This window comes from Andrena cerasifolii, chromosome 1, assembly GCF_050908995.1.
Source record: "Andrena cerasifolii isolate SP2316 chromosome 1, iyAndCera1_principal, whole genome shotgun sequence".
Classification (NCBI taxonomy): domain Eukaryota; kingdom Metazoa; phylum Arthropoda; class Insecta; order Hymenoptera; family Andrenidae; genus Andrena; species Andrena cerasifolii.
The window spans coordinates 3,682,167-3,700,016 of record NC_135118.1 but is presented as its reverse complement, the minus strand read 5'-3'; the positions used below and the strand labels follow the sequence as shown (position 1 = coordinate 3,700,016).

The 17,850-nt window shown below is 44.3% G+C and overlaps 1 protein-coding gene across 3 annotated transcripts in view; it reads left to right on the top strand.

The window, feature by feature from the left end:
- The window catches only part of Pot (zona pellucida domain protein papillote), a 32,931-nt gene extending 15,685 nt beyond the window's left edge, over positions 1–17,246 (top strand). For 2 of the 3 annotated variants that reach the window (XM_076807387.1, XM_076807396.1), the window contains exons 2-6: positions 191–278; positions 7,714–8,050; positions 11,197–11,353; positions 11,830–12,187; positions 12,995–17,246. In XM_076807387.1, coding sequence (XP_076663502.1) covers positions 273–278; positions 7,714–8,050; positions 11,197–11,353; positions 11,830–12,187; positions 12,995–15,130 — 2,994 coding nt within the window. In that variant the 5' untranslated portion in view covers positions 191–272 and the 3' untranslated portion in view covers positions 15,131–17,246. The remainder of the gene's footprint in view (positions 1–190; positions 279–7,713; positions 8,051–11,196; positions 11,354–11,829; positions 12,188–12,994) is intronic. The other variant, XM_076807405.1, reaches the window with a different exon arrangement.
- Positions 17,247–17,850: the final 604 nt, after the last annotated feature.

Below are 17,850 nucleotides of genomic sequence, written 5' to 3'. Positions count from 1 at the left end.
CGATCCGAAAGAATCGGTCGAGGTCTCCGTGAGAAGAGAGCGTACGCGGGACCGGAAGAGGCCGAGGTCGACGCAGCGTCATCCTCTGTCTCGTTAAATCATCCAGCGGTTCGCAAATAGGAAAAAAGGAAAGAAAGGATAATAGGATCGAGGAAGCAAATTGAATCCTTCCTTTTCCTTTTGTTCGCAGATCACAGGCATGCGATTGTCATAGCCAGGCTGGATCGAGGGACAACGGGGAAGTGATCTGAGACGTTTCAGCGGCTTCAACGATGAACGTAAGCTACAGGCAAACTTTCATCTTGACACGCGTCTGACAATTCTCACATAGGTACACAGAGTTCATAAATATTAGGACACCCACTCTGTGTGGATTAATTTTGTAGAAGAACATTGAAAGTGTACTGAAGAACTCTCACAAGTCTTTGACTTCGTTTTATATTGCAAATTAAAACCAGAAGATAAAAGCAGTGAGAATATTACATTTCGTGCGAATGCAGCAGGTGTCCTAATACTTATTGAACGGCAGTAGGTACGTTTTACGTTCTCACGTATGCCTGAAGCCGGAATAGTCCTGAAAGTGAACGCTGTTAACTGGGCGCATATTATAAAAGTTGCAAAACACGAGGGTCTAAGTCAGTGGTGCACAGGGAGCCGTTTTCAGCGCCTAGCTGCGAGCAACCCGCCTGTCCCTTTGCTAAGGTTAGAATCGGCGAGGAGAACTGCAGTAGTGTATACAGCCGGGTCCAAGTCGTACCAAATGCACGTACACTACTGCAGTTCGCCTTACCAATTCTAACCTTAGCAACGGCACAGGCGGCTTGCTCGCAGCTAGGCGCTAAAAACGGCTCCCTGTGCAGCCCTGGTCTAAGTCCTAAGCGAATTGAAACTGAAGAAAAGAAGCGAACCGTTCTCTTCCTCTTGGCGTAGCAATACACCAAACAGCGTTAGAAATTTTTGTTTCTATCGGTTACGTAATAGCGAGGCATCGCTTCAGACGTAACGTAACGCGAGGTATTACTGTGCGTACCCTTCGCCTCAACCAGTGTTGAAGGTAGTAAAATTTCTGAAAACCTTCCTTCTTTATCCCCCATCATCTTCGCCACCGCTAGTTTCCGTATTGCGTCCTGGCCACGTTACGTCCCCAGCTGCGCTACAGTTAACTCCTGAACCCCACCCCATTTCTCCAGCCACCTCCGATTAACAATTCGCCCCACAAACAAAAGCCTGCCCGATGGAATTGCACCTAACTGGAGGAGGACGCAGCGAATAGCTGGAAACCTCGAGCGATACCGGTTCGTTAGTGGCTCTGTGTAAAGGGGAGCATTACAGCGGCATGTAACGGTGCGGGGGCACCGAAGCGTGCCAGAACTTTCCTTCGCGGTCCTGCAACGCGCGGAGAGCTCCGAAGCAGGCTTTCGGGAATAAAGCCGGCAAGTATCGCGGCGCCGCATCGCGTCGCGTCGTGCATTGCGCAACGTTTCCATCGCGAGGCTAATAGTGTCGTTCTGACCTCCGCTGGCACGCGGAGCGGAAGAAGGAATTCGATCCTCTCCACGGACCTCGCTCCTTCGCGGATCCCGCGCCTTGCCCGGTCCATCTGGCGAGGCCTCCGCACCCGAGATTTCCCTTTTATTTTATCACCAGTGCCAGTTTCGAAGCGTTACCACCACAAAGCATCATGATATACAGCAAAAGGGTGGCTAGGTCAACAACCCTTCGATGACTCTTTTAAGTTAGCTCTCGTAATAAAATGATGCGGAACGACAGAAAGGTGTTTACCGTCTTTTACCGCCGAGATCATCTGCATTCGCGGTAACAGGTGTAAAAGTGTTTTACTGCCGCTGTGATGCGAAAGTTGAAAATTAAGGAGGATTGTACAGAGTGTTCGGTAAATTGTGGTGCAACTGGGAACTGGGTAGGAGAGTACTTTCAGTGGTCGGTTAGTTTTTGAGAAAAGTGATTTTGAACGTGATGCTGTGATATTTTGAATTTACTTATTGTTAGATAATGTTAGGACTATATTTATGTATACAGGGTGTTCCAGGAACCATAGTGCAATTGAATAGGGTCTGATTCTGTATGGAAAAACAAATCGAAAGTGTAGAATAAAATCTGTTTCTGCGACCTTACGTTACCAAGGAACACAAGTTTGAAGATTTTGTGGGTACGAGTGCACCTGTGCACCAATTTATGTTTAAAGAAATAATGATTTTGGTTGAAGAATTTTTTTTTGTTTATAATTTTTATCTCGAATACTAATGATTGGATAAAAAAAACTGTAAATAGAAAAAATGTGTGTCGTGGCGAGCTTTACAACATTATATTTTTTAAAATACAGTTTAACATCATTTAATTTTCCAATATTTCTTAACGTTTGGACAATAATTTTTCCCATTTTCGAGCGCTAGTCCCCTTATTGCATCCGAGCCCTCAATTTATTATAATAATTATTGGCGGAGTAGTAATTTCAATTTTAGTAAATATTAGCTCAGAACATTGTTCGCACAGTTTTTGCGAACTCGATTTCCAACCAATCGGTAAAGCAATATTAACATAATCTTGCAAAGGTGTACCTTTCTTTGACTTTAAACACAATTCTTTAACTGTCAAGGGGAGAATATAATGGCTGGTAGTGGTTGTTTCCTTATGAGAACATTTTCTACAGTGTACAGACGTTGTCATTTCAAATTGAACTATTTTTTGGAGCCCTTGTAAATTATTGCATAATGCTAAAAAAAAATTCAGATGCGTCTTGTTGAATCTTTTGCAAAAATTTGCCTCCTATGAACCTCCAGCCGCCATCGCGCGAGATCTTCTTTACCATCGTGGCATTTCAAGAACGTTAACAACTAGCAGGTTATGGTTGAATGACAGCCAAGTGACATTTATAAATTATGCTTCCGAGGCGACACCTACTGGCGTCAAGTGGAGTAGAAAAACGTGACGTCATAACTCGTAATCCTAAAACTACCATTTTTATAACTATTAATTCAGAATAAATCTTATATCTTTTAGACAAATAGCTCGATACATTAAGTAAAACGACATATGGTTTCGAAAAAAAAAATGATTCCCTTAATCATGTAAAAACACCGGCACTATGTCATAAAATAAGATAATAAGGCTAAAATAGCCCCGACGACCTGTCAGTTTCGCTATCTTTCGTGTATAGAGACATGGTCGCTCAGTGTGCCTATGGGTAGAGGGGAGGGGGAATTAGCTTCCAGACGCCACCGCGTCTGTTGATCCCGAGCCACTGGAAACTTGTAGTAATGTCGACAGTTACAATTCAGATATAGTACTAACAAGTGGAAGTGTATTCGAAGAAACAGAAGAACCATTCGAAGAAGAAAAACCGAAAGTTATGACACAGGCGATGTTAAATGATTGGATTCGAGAACTCGAGCTGACAAAGGAGAAATCAGAGCGGCTGGCATCGCACATGAAGCAACAAAATTTCTGTGCTCCAGACGTGAAAGTAACGTATTACAGAGCTCGTCATGAGCCCTTCGCCCGACACTATACGAAATCACGCGATATCTGCTGTTGCCATGATAATCCTGCTCTGTTCAATGAATTCGAGCAGCCTTGTGATCCAGAAGAGTGGCGTTTGTTCGTCGATAGCAGCAAAACTAGTTTAAAGGTTGTCTTGCTGCATAATGGAAGTGAAAAGCCATCGATTCCAATCGCGCATGCCGTCCAAACAAAAGAACTGTATGAGACAATGGCGCAGTTATTGAAATATTTACGAGCAACACGAATGGAAAATTTGTGCCGATTTAAAAGTGGTCGGAATATTGTTAGGTTTGCAAGGCGGATACACGAAGTATTGCTGTTTTCTTTGTATGTGGGATAGCCGTGCACGTGGTCAGCACTACGTAACAAAAAAAATGCCACCCCCTCCCTCAGAGTATTGACTAGCAATAGAGTAATAGAAATCCACCCTGAATAATAGGATGGATCTTATCCGCAAGTTTCTAGTTCAAATCTTCAAACTCACATCGGTTCGCTACCATGTTTTACGCCCCCCCCCCCCGCCCCTCCCCCTCATCAAGCCCCAACCAATACTAATATCCGGAACAAATTGGAAAGTGGAATAAGTAAACAGAAATGCTAATAGATTTTCATTAATATCTGGGAAACTAATAAATTCCCGAAGCAACAATTTTAGATTTAGGGTCCACATCCCCTCCCCACCCCTCCCCTCAAACCATACGTCGATCGGCCACTGGGGCCATTCAGAAGTACAGCCGTATTTTCTATAGTAATAATACGTCATATACAAATATTATTGTTTCGCAGGTACACTTTACTTTTCTCATATAGCCCGACAAGCAAACTATATTTACACTGAGCAAAGACGCGTCTGTTGGGATTCAGAAGTGTAGTTAAGCATGAATCATCGTATGAATGAAGATTGTGTCCACATTTGTATATTCTTGTCGCACATTTCGCATGAATGAAAATTCAAGGAAACCTTTTTAATTGAAAACTTAACAATACTGTCGTCGAGCATCGATAGAATTTTCTAATACTTTAAAATAATTCGCAAAGTTTGAACAGAATTACCGCAAACTTTCTATTCCATTCTACAGAACCAATCAACAGGGGTAACTCTTGCTTGAAACAATTTTTAAAGCGATGCACGAAAGTTGAAGAGTCACAACTGCATAAGTACGTATAGGTATGCACATATGTACATTGGCATGCATAGCTTCAATTATATTGGTTCGCAAAGCGCGTTTGACCATAGACGGTCCTCACTCCCTTGCACGTTACTTCTCTCTCACTCGCTGATCATACAAATCAATCATTCATTCCTGTATCTCGCTGCATCGTTCAGCTCTTTGCGTGCGAAATTTGAAACGCTTAGTCGTGGGCTCGTAGATCGTGCGCGGAAAACCTTCAGTCTCATTTGCGCACTACAGGGTAACTCGGGGTGATATGCCACAGTTAACTTTGAAACGCGATAACTCGCAAGTAGAAGTAAATACAGGGAAGAAGATAAAACCATATGAAAGCGTAGCTAATCCGCTGTATTGACTAATAAGTAGAGATATGTAACTTTTATAGTTGAATGAGAAACGTACAAATACAAAAGTCCTCGAAAGTGACATATTACCCAAGTGGTGGTTAAATATGCCAAAACCCATACAGCACACTTCGTGGCGGCAACGTTGCAGGATGGTTGCAGTAACCTCGCAGTGTTACATGGTTGCAGCGCAATGTGGATGTAACGTTGCTGCGACGTTGTCGTGCAACATTGCACGGGGCGGACATAGAATTATTGCTGCATAGTTGCATCAGTGTTGCGCTGCAATATTGCGCGGCAACGTTCCTGCAATATTTCTGCAACGTTACGGCAACGTTTGGTAACGTTTCCACAATGTTACAGCAACGTTGCGCCAGTATTGCAGCAACATTGCAGGAACGTTGCTGCAACCAGAATTTAAACTTAAAATATTTCTGTTGTTTTTAATGATACAAGAAAATGTCTAAGGAAAAAAAATGTTTGCTTTAGAGAGACAATTATTCTGACAGAGACGATTTTTGTTCCACGGTTATATTTCCCGAAATTTCAAGATCAATGGTTTTTTTAATGGGATGACGTATTTTCATTACCGTAACGTTGTAGCCAATAAAAATACAAATTCAACCATGTATAATATGTTGTCCTTTTTGTCTAGCAATCAATTTTTTCCTCAGACATTTTCTCGTATCATTACAAACAACGGAGATATTTTAAGTTTAAATGTTAGGTGACTCACCCTGTATATTTCAATGTGTAGAATGACACAGGGTTGAAGTTGTAGTACATACCTACTAGTGTTACAAAACCCTAATGGAGTTTGTCAAAATGAGTCTTCGTTTTTGAATAATTTGAGTTTAAAGTTTTGCATGGTAGGAGTATAAGTTCGAATACGTTAGCACTCTTATCAATCAGTGGTTGTAGCTGCGGAGTTAAAGTGTTCGCCTACGACGCTACGGGTCGCCGGTTCGAATACTCTTGGGGGGAAAAGAATTTTCTTCGAGAAAAAGAAACACGAGCTTTATACTTCTATGATTTTGCCCGAAACGTTGCAGGAGGCGGACATAGAATTATTACTGCACGCTTGCGGCAACGTTGCGTGCTACATTACAATCCTGCACTGCAACCATTCTGCAACTTTGCTGCAACGAGAGTGTGCTATGTGGAAAGGTCTGAGGTAATATGCCACAAGCTAGAAAGTGCGAACTAATCTCTCAAATTTTTCAGAATCAACAATATTTTAAACTGTTCAAACTATTAGTAACTTATAAGAAATATTTGAACTCAATGAAACGTAAAATATATTTGAAAAAAATAGCTATTTCTAGCAAATTAAACAGTCTCCAATCTCTATGCAGCCTTCATGCTCACAGTTTTCGCAACAAGTAGTTTTTACCCAGTCACATTTAGGTCCTTCGAAGGATCATTTAGGATTAGGTCACTCGAATCGTCATAAGAAGCATCTGCATTTTCGAAATTTTGTTTTCTATTGTAGTACGAGCCTCCTTCACCATTCGAATGGCTTCCTTTAAACTTTCGTCTGACCAAGCAGCACGGTTTGAAGTTCGTACATACTTCTTAGGCATGGTTCTGATACGAAAAAAAACAACTCGATGGAATTAAATAGAAAGAGTTACAAAGATATGAGTGGTGGCACTTGTGGCATATTATACCGGCAAACATGTGGCATATTACTACACACGGCCATAAAGAGAAGGATTGAAAATCTCTGGACAAAGTACTTGCATAATTTTAACAGATGTGTGAAAGGTTGCAAAATTCGTTCGTTACTGTACTTTATCATAATTATTGATTTTTTTGTAGAACTGTTTACACAAATGTATAATCTGCATTCTAGTTACACTGTGAAATTAGATCAAGACGATACTTTTATAACTTACCAGGATTTACTGAAAATAAAAGAAGGCAGAAGCCAAAATCTATTGTCGTCTTAGCAGTTACGCTAAATAGAACGGAATTGGTGCAAATGCAACGCCGTTCCTGGGTTTTAGCCGCCTAGGTTGCAAAACCAATATTGCCGCCCTTATTAATTTAATACTCTTTAATTAAGAATTTGATATGCAGTGTTTACTTTTATATTTAAGTGTATATATATATATATATATATATATATATATATATATACACTTATATATATATATATATATATATACATATGTGTGTGTGTGTAAGTATATATATATATACACTTACATAGTTTGAAACAGTTATCGTACAAAAGAGTTTCGATTATTATTCCTATTAGTCAAAATTTTACATATAAGGTGGCATCTTCCGCACCCCCTCCAGGAACGGGTCTACTACGGGTCTATACCAGAAGTCATCTAAGAAGGAACCCGTTTCGCGCATGTAGAATGAGCTCATTGGCTCCGAGAAAGCGTTGGTGGGGGTACAGCCAATAGTGGCTTCTCCCGGCACCAATGAGCGTCAACCTGCGCAGAACCGGTCTAAACTCGTCGGTCGGCAGGTTCCTCCTTAAATGACAGGGAGTATAGAACGATTTAAACAAAGAAAGTACAGGACGAAATAAAATTACTTCCAACACGGTATCACAAAACTGTTGTCCAGAAGCCTCGCATCAACTGCTAACTTATTCCGAATCACTTGAAACGCTTTTCGCCTGCTCCTTTCTCCGCTCAGAATCATTTCGATGATTTCAGATGCTGCCAGGGTGGTTGGTGGTGCTCTCGACAGCGCTTCCTCTAGCGTTGTCGCAGAGCAACTATGCTTCGCAAGGGAACAGCATCGAGTACCAGCCCGGTTTGCCACCGAGCACGGTGCTCGACGGCAAGGTGACCAAGCTGGACGACATCTCGTCTATGATATTCCTGAACCGTACCAAGGCCTACCTGAACTGCAGCCAGGGTAGCATGCAGGTCGAGCTGAAGTTCGAGGAGCCGTTTTACGGTGTCGCCTACGCCGATTTCGATCGTAACAGCGCGTGCATATTCAAGGGACGCGGCTCAACCAACGCTAAATTGGAACTACCTCTGAAAGGTGAGCGCCCCTCACCGGGATTTACGATCCGTTCGCCTCGAACGACCGAAGGTTCCGAAGCTTTTACGATACCTCTAACCGTCTGCAGAAATACATAGAAACCCACGCAGGGAATAATACTGTCTGTGGGCTCTACCACATAGATTCTCCATATCATTCTGAAGGGTTTCTCCACTTCGCTCCGCTTAGATGTGTTTTTAAAGGGTTGCGTGTGTGTATGTGTGTAGGGGAGAGGTGCTATAAAAGGGACACTTTTGTTTGGCGTCCATTTCTGACAATATCATTATAGGTATTTAAAAAACCAAGCACGTCAAACGAAAGTGCGTTTATTTCCCTTCGATAAAAGTATATTACAAACTCACCAATTGTAATAGAAAATAATAAAATCTTGGATTTTCAAATAAGTGGGAAATGTTCCTTTAAAGGACTAGGTGGTTTTAAATGGGACAGTATAAGTCACGAAAGGGACACGTTAATAAAACTGAACTTATTAAGTATTGCAATTCTAATTGTAAATCGTAATGATACAAAATAATGGAATCTATGGAAAAAATTAACTCTTAACACTAATTCTTAAATTTGAAATAAGATGCCATCAACTAATAATTATTGATGATTTAAAACGATGCCATCAATGTATCAGATGATTCACTAATAACTTTACAGGAAAGTAAAATACATATAGTGTCCAGCAGTACATGTGTATGTGAGGGACAGCCATGAAACAGTCGTCCCATTTAAGGGGTCATGCTCAGTCAGGAGGCCGAAAAAAGGGTGGTCTTTGGAAATTTTTTACTCAAAAGCTATAGCACATTTCTCAACAAATCTTTTTTCCTTTTAAAGATTGCATCTAGTAGCGTGCATCGTAATTTTTTTATTTAAAAATATTTACCAATAATTAAGTTATTGTCCATCACCCGAAGATTCTCTAAAAAAAAGGCTTCTGCAGCTCGAAAGTCGATCATCTGAAATAAAAAATTCAAAAGAATTTACTTATTATATTATATTATCTAGTATTTGAACGAAAGATTTTTTATTCGATGTTTAGTTTTCTTTTAATTGACGAAAATCAGGCACGATTTATGAAAAAAATTGAAACTTTTACTTTATACATCAGCCGTTTTTCCCAAATCACTATTTCGAAAAATCCTTCGTTCAAATACTAGATAATATAATGTACTAAGTAAATTCTTTTGATTTTTTTATTTTAGATGATCGACTTTCGAGCAGCAGTGGTCACCGCAGAAGCCTTTTTTTCAGAGAATCTTCGAGTGATGAACAATAACTTAGTTATTGATAAATATTTTTAAATAAGAAAATTACGATGCACGGTACTAAGTGCAATCTTTAAAAGGAAAAAAGATTTTTTGAGAAATGTACTATAGATTTTGAGTAAAAAATTTCTAAACACCACCCTTTTTTTGGCCTCCTGACTGAGCATGACCCCTTAATACCTGCTATGCTGTCCCTTTTAAGACAATAAGTGAGTCTAATACAAAACAACCACAAAACAAAGAAAACAATCAATTAAGCTTAGCTATTAAGTGTTTTCGTTTCAGTGAAATACAGGCTAATTTAATGATATAACACTTTAACACTTTGCATATATCTTGATCTCAGAAAACGACACAGAAAATCAACGAAAATTTTACTTTCACTGCCGAAAAACAGCAACCGCGGATTACTACTCTGTTGCAAGTGAGGCCGCAGTGAAGGTTACGTCAAATGACTGGGCACTAGTGTCGTCATAAACGGGAAAATAACTTGCATGTGCAATGCGTTTAGAATTTTGGCAATTCGATTCGTCCCATTTTAGACCTGTCCCTATTATAGCACCTCTCCCCTACACCCCTGTCCATAAGTCACTGGGTAACTGCTGTATCTATGCAAGATTTGATATTTCACCCAGATTACCTATTCTTCGCCACTTTTATCACATCATTTTGGTCCAGAAGATATATACATGTCTGTGTACTCAGCCTTAAGCATTTGTTACGTTAGTGGTCATTTTAACCAGTTAGTGCACTGTATTTATCGAAAATGTGGGATATACTTCCGAATGGCCCAAGTGGCCGATCGACATGAGGTTTGTGGGGTGGGGTGGTGAGGGGTGGGGACCCTAAATCTAAAATTGTGGCTTCGGGTATTTATCAGTTTCCGAAATATTAATAAAAAAGTATTGTTAATTTTTTTTTACAAACTACCCCCTCCCCCAATTTATTCTACGGACAGTTTGCCGCGTTCCCCCTACCTCCGCGTGCCCCTCAGGTGCCGGAAAAGCACGCGTATTTAACTGAAATTCAAAGCCAATTTTCTCGAAAACGAAGCGCGATATTAAAAAATTATATTCTATATTTTCGTCTTATTTTGGCCTGTAGAATCACCCCCGTAGAGTATTGACTATGAATAGAGTAATAGGTATCCACCCTGTCTAATAGGATGAATCTTATCCGCAAGTTTCTGGTCCAAATCTCCAATCTCACATCGGTTCCCCACCATGCTTTACGCGCCCGCAAGCGGGCGCGCGCCCCCCGCCCTAATCTAGCCCCAACCAATACTGATACCCGGGACAAGTTGATAAGTGGAATGCGTTATGTCGGATTAAGTTAACTGGACATACTAAAAGTTTTTTTTATTAATATCTCGGAAACTAGTAAATTCCCGAAGCAACAATTTTGGATTAGGGTCCACACACCCTCCCCACCCTTCTCCTCAAACCTCATGTCGATCGGCCACTGGGGCCATTCGGAAGTGTAGCCGAAACGTGTACCAAGTGTGTTTTCGTGCGGAGAACTTTATAAATCCAATTCCTCCCTTTGAAGCACTCGCGTCGGCTGCGTCGACGAAGAGAACAGATGACTTTGTTAAAAAAAAATAACATTAATTTTCAATGGTATAAACAATTTTGCAGCAAGTTCTTTTTACAAATCTCCACCGTTCCAGAGAGGTAGATTCACCCCCTAAAGCAGTGACCATCTCTTTTTTAACACCCTGTACATAGTCTGCGAATGTCGTGAACGTTTCTTCGATCGAGGGTTTAGGGTTCTAAGGATGCGGAAAGAAAGTGGATACTTAGTTGTAGTTGAAATGGTATTTTTGGAGAAGTTAGAGGTGTTTAATGAACAGATTGGATGGTGACGTTCTAGGATGCGGTACGAGACAAGATCCTCAACGCGTGTTCACCAATAACGTTGTCGTTCGTTTTCATCCCGGCCTTGAAATGGACGGCGACGAAGTTATCACGATAGTTTGCAGATACCCTCCGCCTGTGGCACCTGTTCCACCTTCTCCTCCACTTGGAATGTGAGTATATGCTGGAGAAACGTAGCTTTTCAAATGTTTTATCTTACTTAGGAATAGTGTGGGCAAGGAGTCGAGACCGATATAATTTCGGTTGCGGTCTCGCAGTCACTGTCAGCGAGGGGGGACCAATATGGTCCTCTGTGGACCATTTACCTACGGTTCTCTCGACCAAGACTCAAGAGACAATTTCGATCCCATATTAAAACTACACAGTACAGTATATCCGAAGAATGCTTCCATCACCCAATTTCTGTGAAATATGCCTAATGCTAAACCCGTATCTTTAGTTGAACCAACTCCGACTTTTCTGTAAAACACTTGCACCTAACGCTAATTCCAAATTTGTAGTCCAATGAATTCCCCTCTCCTGTAAGATACTTACGCCCAATATTAACCCAAAAGCTATGTTCACCAGATCCCCCAATTTTTTTTGTAAAGTACATGCGCCTAATGACTCTGAACCTCGTCTACCACAGATTGGCAACGCTGACGCCAGCTCCGTTTCCCGAGCCACCGCTGAAGGGATTCCAGATCCTCCTCATCATCTGCGCGATCCTGTTCCTCTCGCTGCTGCTGCTGGGCCTGGGATGCTCGTACATGTGCCTGAAACGTAGAAACGTCCGCGTGATACATCGTCATCCATTCGGAAGCGGCTCGGGCTCCGAGATAACGAAACTGTCCACCTCCTCATTGAGCAACATTACCATGTTTGAGGGCCTGAAGATACCTCGGGCCCACGCGCTGCTGCACGCGCCACCGTCCACAACGGGCAGCGACGCCAACCCGATGATCGATCACTCGTTGCCCAGCGATTATCCCAGCGAAAGCTCCGAGGTAAGTCGGAGTCTGTATGGTTTGGTCTTGTGAGGAATTCGAGAATCTCTCTTGAAGAAAAATGCTGTGATATAAAGCTACTTAACCCTCGGACAGTTCAGGGGACCACGCAGAAATCGGTACCTGGGTCCATTTAGACCCGCAGTAACTATCCTACAATGTGGATTTTAAATAGCTTTCTTTTTCTTGGAGTAATTCATTTTTTCGATATTTGAAGATTCCTCTATTACTATGCAATATTATACTCGGCGGTGTTACGCTTGGGTCCAAAAAGACCCAGGCATCGCCGGCAAATCGTTGACTCTAGCCCGGGGATGCAGGATCAGGGATGCAAAACACCTCGTCAGAATATCTTACCTCCTTGCCTTAAGGAGGGATTTCCTATACGCGTCCGATGTGTGTTGGACGCGTGTAGGAAATCCCACCCCTTTACCCCTTTTATCAAGATTGCATGCGCCAACGTAAAGATATATGAAGGCCAGCAATAGATTCACTAATTATTAACTAATGGTTTATTAAAAACTAAATTAACTTCTCCTTTCTTGATTTCATTCTCGTACCGTCAGTCTGCTTAAGTATAGGGAATGTAATCGTCACCAGGCGTGTGACTCATCATTATGAGGAAAAGGATTAATAACTGCATATCACTTGTTCAAAACGGAAGTGAACGTAGTGAACGGAGGAGGTCTGTGCTGACAAGTTATCTCCCAAATCAATTATCTCCGCAAGACTGGAATATCTTGAGCCATTTTACTTCGTATCGTTAGAATAGCTTTATTCATTTAAACACCGACTCGTCATTCACAGGTGGACGAAGAGCCCTCGCTGCCAGTCTCTTCAGCCGGGTCCTACGACAACAAAGCGTTCATCCACCACGAGACCCATCAACGACAGGAAACGCGCACAGGTAGCTCCCTCTACTCGGAAACAGTCGTGGCCGAAGTGGAAACGTCATCAATGATGGCAGCAAACGCTTCGAGGTCCGGCATTTCGCGTCACATGGTCGGGATGCCGATCGAGCCCAAGTTCGACGTGCAAATGAGGGTGAAGAGGGCTCCGCCGCTCCCTGTCAGCCCGCTGCCCTCAGAATCCGACGTAGCGAGCGTCGCCTTGGAAAGAAACCTGACCACCATCCTCGAGAAAGAAGAGTCCAGCCTCACTCGCAGTCTGGAGAGTCCACCCGCCAGGATGACCACCTTCTCCTACGTTCCAGAGCTGCACGGGCCCCCAGGAGGGGCCTCGTCCACGTCCACGATCTCCAGACAGCAAACTCCACCAGTCTACTCGAGAATCCTCAGGAAGCAAGCTGAAAGAGAGACAATCAGTACCAGTCTGCTTCAAGAACGAATTCCCTCGCCCTGTCCAGTCGAACAGCCGCCCCTTCAGCACCATGAGATCCGCAGACCCAGGTCCCTGACCTCCTTGAATACCGAGCTAACTGACACGCGCTCCCTCACAGAGGTCACTGATCACACGCATGCCAAGTACAGGGTGGCCAATATCCTAGCGCCAACTCCGCCCCCTCCTCCACCAATTGTTCCCACCACTACCACCACTCACACGGCTGTGCAACATCGTGAACACCGTCTGTACAGCGAGGAGGTGACCGAGCCGCTCGTGGAGCCTCAGGTAGTAGCCCCAAGACGACCGGAAATCACCACCCACGAAGTGGACGACGTGTTTCTGAAGACGGTCACCGAGAAGAAGACCATCGAGGACATAGAGCGCCACCGTCGCCAAGTGACGGAGTACAGAGCCAAGCCCCAACCGCCGCCTCCAGATCCCAAGTGGGACGTGACTATCAGGAACTATCCTCAAGAGAACCTGCCCCCTCCTCCTCCGGAATGGGAGAATTTCTCCGACGTCAGCTCCACCTCGAACCTGACCATCACTAACGAGCCAACTGGGAACCAAACGGACTTAACCGTCGACGAGGAGCCCGACGTGAACATAGAGCCGACCTACACGGCCAGAGCCGAGATACCCTGCAGACCACCGCCCTCGACTCGTCGGTCGATCGACGAGACCGACGCAAACTGGTTCACCAGGTTGTCCCGCGTGCTGGACCCCCGTTACGCCTCCGAGCTGACGGACGAGGAGCGTACAAGATGGCGCGAGATTATTACGACGGACAGCACGCTTAGAACCCTGCTGACGGAAGCAGTGGTGAGGGAGGACTACGAGCTTATACGCAAGGACGCGAGATACACGAAACTATTCCCCCCAGCGAAATGGGATGTAATCATTCGGATCCTAGGTCCCTCGTCCACCCACCCAGGTTCCACTACCTCCTCGACTCATGGGAAAAACCACGGGCAAAGATACAAGCGGTCCAAGTCATCGGAGTGGGACACCAGATCCAGGAGGTCCTCATTGCCCACTTTGTACGAGTACGAGAGCGACGGGGGCAGCACTAGCCAGGGCCACAGGCTTCAGATGTCGCAGTCGACGGCCATGATGGGGCAGCAGAGCCGGTTGCGTCGCCTGGGATCAAGCCACAGAGGTGCAGGGGGCAGCAGTGAGGTGGACGTGAGGTCCATGTCGGAGATGACAGTGCGAGACTTCGCCAGGGCGGACGATCTGACGAGCCTGAGCTCCTTCGAAGGGGCCGACTCGTTGGTAAGGTCCCTCAGCCAGCCCAGCTTGGCAAGAAGCGGCTCAGAGTTCACGGAGCATTGGGGTATACCGTCGGGCATGATGGATCTGCCGCCTTGGGCGACAGAGGAAGGGACCAGCTCCGTCGAAACTACGCCCAGAGTCGTCAGGAGGAACGATCGTCTGGAGGTTCTAGCCTCGTTCGATGATCGTAGACAGGGGGCTGGGTCCTCTACTACCAGATCCAGTCGATACGTGGAGCGGGAGCTGAACAGCGTGCGCGTGACGGAAAGCCAGAGGGCCTCGAACTGGTTCCACGACGATTCGGAACCGGAAATGCAGATCTGAGCGGCGACTTTTGATTCAGCGACGTCTTGATTCCGTCTCTCTGTCCTTCGTCCGTGATCTGTTCTCTATGATCGAGACAGAACTTGTATCAGTCCTCAATCATTGGCCTGTTCTTCCTCTTTCTTTCTTAAAAAAAAAAAACGATCTAAATCGGGGATGACGTCCAGGTCTCTGGTCAGCTGTGTCACTGCCTGATATAAAGGACGAGTAACTGTTCACTGCCAGTTCCCCTTCGTGCTTGGCAGATTAGAAGATGCTTCCTTGGACGTATGTCCAACTGTTTTCGGTTTTAGTTCGCGCGTTTGCCACTCTGCGCGTTGACTGTTGTTATATTGGATGGTCTTCTTCGACTCTGTCGGACCCCACTGATTGCGCGCAGTTTCTTTTCTTTTTCTCTTGTTCTTTGCAAGAATCACTCGAGACTACCAGAGTCAGCGACAGTCGACGCGTCGAGGGGTTGTTCTCCGAGCCACTCTCTCCACTCGCTACTCGAAATTCAGCAGAAGAGGTCGAGCGTTAGTAATTGTTGGGGAAGGGGTGTCGACTAAGAAGGAACGAGTGGGACTGTAGAGTCTGGCGATAAACGAATTTACTGTAATCGACTCGTTTAGATATTAACTCGACGGAAAGTTGAGGAGTAAGTTTGCAATATAACCACACAAGAAATTCGCTTTCCTAACGATCGACGCCAACTAAGTACTTTTAAGGATCTCTGTGGATCGTTGGAGGCCACCTTTTTGAGAGATTATGTTTAACACGTTCGCTGTGCGAAAGTTTTTCGGATCCCTCGATTCAAAATTTCAGGGCCTTGGTCTGTGTCCGTCTATCCAAACCGGGGCCACCTTAATGTTCAGCAAAGGACTACCAGCAAGTTTCATATCCTTCCTACACTAAATTCTATTCTACACGTATTGTAAGTACTGTATGCCCCTGTCCCCTCTATATTCCTTCTACTCCCTATCTCATTCCTCTACCACCCCCCTTCGCTATAATCTTCTCTATCCCCCCTACTCTATATTCCATACTCTACTCTCGTATATTCCCATTCTTCGTTCCCCTACCAGCTCCTCTACTCTATATTCCTCTGTATACCCTACTTTATCATCTACAGATCAACTTTTCTATGTTCCCACAGCTTCATATCCTCTTCTTCATCCCCTACCAGCTCCTCTACTCTATATTCCTCTGTATACCCTACTTTATCATCTACAGATCAACTTTTCTATGTTCCCACAGCTTCATATCCTCTTCTTCATCCCCTGCTATGCCCTCTGCTCTATAATCTCCTGTATTCCCCCTACCCGGTATCCCATCTCTCATTCCCCTACCACACCCCCTCTCTATATTCCCCAGTTCCCAATTATTCATCTGCACACTTGACGTTCGCTCGCCTCCATCTTCGTATCGCGAATTATGTCACCCACGGCCGGGAAGCTTCGAAGCCGCCAACGTCAGGAAAGGCACCGGGGCCAACGGGAAGCAACGAAGACAGCGAAAGTGTTAAATAATCGATCCGGTGGCACCGCCGCTGCGATAATAGTCTGTCTAAGTAGGTAACGAAACATACGGTGCTGGGTTATACGCTTGAAACAATAGCTAGGACTTCCTCCTTCAAACACGTACTTAATCCTCTCAGAGTTTGCAGCGCGTCGTGAACGTGACGATCCAGAGCGATATATCGATCGTGTACGTGAATGAGCTAGTTTGTCGACTATTGTACACATATACGACAGGGTATCCCGCGAGGTGCATTTGCAACACGTCCCACGAGCCACAAATGGGACAACATTGAAACGGAGCTTGCCTGAGGAGGACTCGATTTTTTGGTTTAACAGAAAGGATCTTATCGAGCACGAAACAAGTCCGTGTCACTTGCGATTCACGTGAAACAACTTCGTAAGCTCGGCCCTCCAGCGACGGAGGATGATTCCCGATTCTGCCTTCACGCGGGGGGGATTCGTACGCATTGGAAAACACAGCTGTAGAATTGTTTTGTCGAATGTTTTATGACGATACGAACGGGAGATCTTTTCGAGAAGGAGATAACTCTTTTTTTTTAAATAACGTTTTTTAATGGTCTAAGCGCGAAGAGAAGTATTAAAATTGTGAAATGAAAGTTTGATTTTTCTCTCATTTCTGTCCTAATTTCCTAGCCTCTGAAGTGTCACCTGTTCCATTCCAAGAGTTAATACTACACGCTTCCTCTTTGACGCCATTGCATACCTACTTATAAGGTGTTAACGCGTGCAATGTCCATGTAGGAGTGGTCCGTGAGGGTGAATATTCTTGCTCACAGTTAACAGTAGTAATTATTATATTTATTTACAGTAAGACAATGAAAACAGTATCACACATTTTGTGATGAAAAACCGTACGAGCGAAACGTCTCGCTCGACGGCTGGTGGACTTCTGCCGATTTCCATGAACGCCCAACGGTCGTCCGGAAAGCAGAGGGAGTGGGTGAAAAATACCCAAACCGTTTTAGGGAAAGTCCCATCCCTGGACACCTTCAAAAAGGGCGCCAAGGCTGTCGCGACCGAACCGAGTCTCTGGCAAGCATCACGTTTTATTGCCGGCACCTCGGTCCGGTCGCCCGCGGTACGCACTTGAGTGAGGGACCGTCTAAAGGTCTGCGCACACATATCCGTTCCGTATCAGTTCCGTGGACCTACAAGGTATCGGTTGCTCGTTTTTAAATGGAGCACCGCACACTTGTCAGT